This window comes from Olea europaea, chromosome 2 (genome assembly GCF_002742605.1).
Source record: "Olea europaea var. sylvestris chromosome 2, O_europaea_v1, whole genome shotgun sequence".
Classification (NCBI taxonomy): domain Eukaryota; kingdom Viridiplantae; phylum Streptophyta; class Magnoliopsida; order Lamiales; family Oleaceae; genus Olea; species Olea europaea.
The window spans coordinates 18,005,615-18,009,818 of NC_036238.1; the positions used below are offsets into that span (position 1 = coordinate 18,005,615).

A 4,204-nucleotide genomic window follows, 5' to 3' on the forward strand; every position below is an offset into this window, starting at 1 on the left:
GACAGAGATCCAAGATTTACTTCAAAATTTTGGAAAGGTATGCACAAGGCAATGGGGACTAAGCTAAACTTCAGTACAGCTTTTCACCCACAGTCAGATGGTCAATCAGAGAGGACTATTCAAATTCTTGAAGACATGCTTCGAGCATGTGTCCTAGATCTTGGAGGAAGTTGGGAAAAACATCTACCATTAGTAGAATTTGCCTACAATAATAGCTATCAAACTACTATAGGAATAGCTCCTTATGGGGCTTTATATGGTAGGAGGTGCAGATCCCCAGCTCATTGGGATGAAGTTGGTGAGCGAAGAATTCTAGGGTCTGAGATTATTGAACGAACAGTCCAAGCTATTGAAAAGATTCGTGCTAGAATAAAAACCGCCCAAGACCGATAGAAAAGTTATGCAGATAACAGAAGGAAGGATCTTGAGTCTGAGGTTGGTGACAAAGTTTTTCTAAAAATAGCTCCTATGAAGGGAGTTATTCATTTTGGCAAAAGGGGAAAGCTTCAACCAAGATATATAGGACCTTTTGAGGTTTTGAAGCGTGTGGGAACTGTGGCTTATGAGCTGGCATTGCCTCCCGAACTTTCAGCAGTACACAATGTCTTTCATGTCTCTATGCTTCGAAAATACATATCAGACCCTAGCCACGTGATTAATTCTAAATCGTTAGACATTCACCCAGATCTAACTTATGAGGAAACTCCAATAATCATCTTGGATAGGAAGTTTCGAACACTTCGAAATAGAGATATTCCATTGGTAAAAGTTCAATGGCGAAATCACGCAGTGGAAGAGTCTACTTGGGAACACGAGGCTGATGTTAAAGCTAAATACCCTCAACTTTTCGATAAACAAGGTAAATTTCGAGGATGAAATTTTTTTAAGGAGGGGAGGATGTAATACCCAAAATAAATAAATAAATAAATCATAAATATATTATGAGGCATAAAATGTATGAAATTAAATTTTAATATTATTTTGGATATATATTGAATTATTGGATAAAATGAAGTTTAAATAAATTAGTATTTTAACATATTTATACTAGAATCTTATCCTCATGTAATTAGGATTTTATGTGGTAAAATTATTTGTTAAGAGTCCTATTTGAATTCAAATTAAGAGATTTTATTAGAAGTCTAAATGGGTAACTCATCCTAATCTAATGACCATTATTTAATGATCTCGAGCCTTGCACTTATTTCATACTAAACTACAGAAAGCAGAAAACGTGAGAAAGAAAGAAAGAAAGAAACAGAAGAGATAAAGAGAGGAAGAAAGTAGTAGAGAGAGAGAGAGGTAGAAGAGAAAACATAAAGAAGGAAGAAAAGAAAAGAAAATTTTTCAACGCGTTCGAGATCTGTTCGCAAGAATTTTCAATCCTAAATAGTTCAAGTATACAAGGAATTTATCGAATAGGTATGGATTTCTCTAAATGCTCAGTGATTTTGTGTTTTCACTTTTTAATATTTTAAGTTAAGTATTTTATGTGCTACTATGTGATTCAAAGTAAAGAAAAATGTTATGAAAAATACCATAGGGTATTATCATGTAGATCTACACGAAAACCAGCCACAGGGCTAAATACCTTAAGTGGAGATTGAGAATGGATTTGACCTAAGTGAGAATGAGACGGTCAGATTTCTATCCCACTAGAAAGTTATGTTGTGTGCGTATTTTACTTACTTTTTATATTAAACTGTGAAAATACTGACATGAAATCTACACTTAGTATATTCATATACTCATTCCATATTCTAAATTATTTTTACAGATGCCTGATGAATCGAAGTTGGAAGTTGAGACTGTTGACAGAGTCCGTGTTGCTGGATCAAGAATTTAATATTTTTCTTTTCATATTTAGTATTTAGTTAGAAAATATTTTTTTTCTTCAAATTAGAATTTTATTTTTAAATCAATGTTGAATTTTAAAAAAATATGTACTAGATTCATAGTACAACAATGAATTAGATTAATTGATATTTTATGAGACAATAACATAACTTGTTTTTATTCTGCAAAGTTTTCTTCAAATTTTTTGTATCATAATGTGTCGACTAATTTTTATAACCTCCGAAGCATAGGTTTCGAAACGTTACACTTCTTCTTTTGGATCTAAAAGGATCATATCACTTGATCTTGATCTATGATACTGATAGTTTTGGAATCTTTTTTATCCCCACGTATTATCACTTTTTTAGTTGATGTTGAATCTCCTTTTTTATCAATTGATATGGTATTACGTCTGGGTCCATTGCTGCTTCCAGCTATCCCTGTTTGGTATTGATTTGGAAAACACATTTCTTAGCTCTTTGGTATATCTATCTCAGACAGAATATCTTTTAGTTACGCTGCAATAGCATCAACTTGATTTTTGAGTTCTATGGTTTCTTTATGATGCTTAGTAACAATATTTTTATATTTGAGTTGAACATCTTTGAGATCTGTGTTGCTCCAGTATTTATGTCTTCGGATTCTTCTTTAAGAAAATCTACCATTTTTTGTATATGTATGATAAATTGATATAAATTCATGACCCTGACTTTATCCATCAGCAAATTCTATGTTTCTGCTGAGAAAATTTGTAAGAAAATTATTAACTTTTTTAATATGAATTATATTAAAATTATAAAATGCTAAATAAGCTTGCCATCTATGAAGCATTTGTATTGAGGTTCTGATGGTAGTTTATTCCTGATTAATCCTGCAACTTGAGAATTATCAGTTTCAACAGTAGATTTCTTTAATAATAAAAATAATGAGAACTTTTTTATTCCTATAATAATTATTAGTAATTCTTTTTCATGAACGGTATAATTTATTTCTACTTGATTAAATGTTCTACTTGAATATCTACAAATCTCATTTAGATCTGTTTTTAATATTGCTGCCCAATATTTATCTGAGGCATCTGTATTCACAATCAAATTATCTTTTTCATCTGATAATCTTAATTTTGGTAAATTTTTACATTCTTCTTTTAATGATTTAACTATTTCTGTATGTTTTTCATTCCATCCTTTAGTATTTGATTTTCTTAACAAAATTTGTATTTTATATCTAACAAAATTTGTATTTTATATCTTTTCTTAAAAAGATTTTCAATAAATCCTTCATCATAATTTAAACATCCTAAGAATTTTTGCATTTGTTCTTTGAATTCTATTAATCTGGAAAATTTTCTATCTTTATAAATATATGAGTCTGTAATTTTATTTCTCTTTTATCTATTGATAATCCAAGAAAGTCTATTTTTTATTTTTCTATTATAGATTTATTTTTAGAAAGTACAATTCCTTTTTTTTTTTTTTACATTCATTAATAAATTGTAATAAATGATTTTTATGTTCGTTTTTACTATTGAAACATATTAGTATATCTTTACACTCTTAAAAGAGAGGCTTTTGGTACTGTTCATTTATGTCACAGTCGTTTTCACACTTGATTCCAATTTATCCGATTTTGCTACATTAGTTTGTCCTTTTCTTTTCTTTTTTTCCTCCTTTTCATTGTTTTCCCACTTTACCCTTGAAAATCCCACCCTACATTAATTAACACATTGAGGGCTTAATGGTCACTTGCGCCCACAGTTGTTGACTTTGCACAGACAAGTTTTTTTTTTTAATTTTAATTTTAATTTTTTCAATTATACTATTAATATATTTTTTTTGTAAACTTTTTAAGAAACGCGTTTGATGTAATTTTAACTATTTTCGATATTAATTTAGATCAATTCGATGAGTCCATAATATAGTTCTTGAAACGAGTTCGATAAAATATAGACAATATATTTTTTATAGATGTTGCGTTAAAAAAAATGACGAGTTATACGCATTTTAAATTTGACGTCAAACTATAATTGGGGATTTGGAAGGGAAAACGGCGAAATTTGACCTCGAAAACGATGTCCACCAAGCGAAGCTAGGTGGCCATGACGTGCGTGTCGAAAAGAGCTTTCTGAATTGGAGTCATGGGCTCAATTCCAATAACTGTAGCAAAACTTATAGCCAAATTAGACACTCTGCGCTGTGCAGAGTGCTTCACAAATTTTTTTTTTTTTTTTTTTTACGGATTGTTTTTGTAATTCGACCATAACTTTGGCTACGGTTGTCAGAATCGTGCCCATGACCCCAATTCGGAAAGCTCTTTTCGACGCGCACGTCGTGGCCACCTCGCTAGGCTGGGTGGACATCGTTTTCGA

At 30.8% G+C, this 4,204-nt stretch overlaps 1 protein-coding gene across 1 annotated transcript; it reads left to right on the forward strand.

Annotated features, from left to right (window-relative positions):
- The first annotated feature begins 468 nt into the window (after positions 1 to 468).
- Positions 469 to 1,846, forward strand: LOC111373265. The gene is made up of 3 exons (XM_022995773.1): positions 469 to 859; positions 1,480 to 1,544; positions 1,778 to 1,846. The coding sequence occupies exons 1-3, from the start codon at positions 469 to 471 to the stop codon at positions 1,844 to 1,846; spliced, it is 525 nt and encodes a 174-aa protein (XP_022851541.1).
- The last annotated feature ends 2,358 nt before the right edge of the window (positions 1,847 to 4,204 follow it).

What these genes read in the sequence shown, in the direction of transcription:
- LOC111373265 (XM_022995773.1), top strand. Translation starts at nt 469, where the DNA reads ATGAAGGGAGTTATTCATTTTGGCAAAAGGGGAAAGCTTCAACCAAGA. An exon ending in TCAACTTTTCGATAAACAAG is followed by an intron (nt 860 to 1,479) that starts GTAAATTTCGAG and finishes TAATATTTTAAG; the next exon opens with TTAAGTATTTTATGTGCTAC. An exon ending in GTTATGAAAAATACCATAGG is followed by an intron (nt 1,545 to 1,777) that starts GTATTATCATGT and finishes TTATTTTTACAG; the next exon opens with ATGCCTGATGAATCGAAGTT.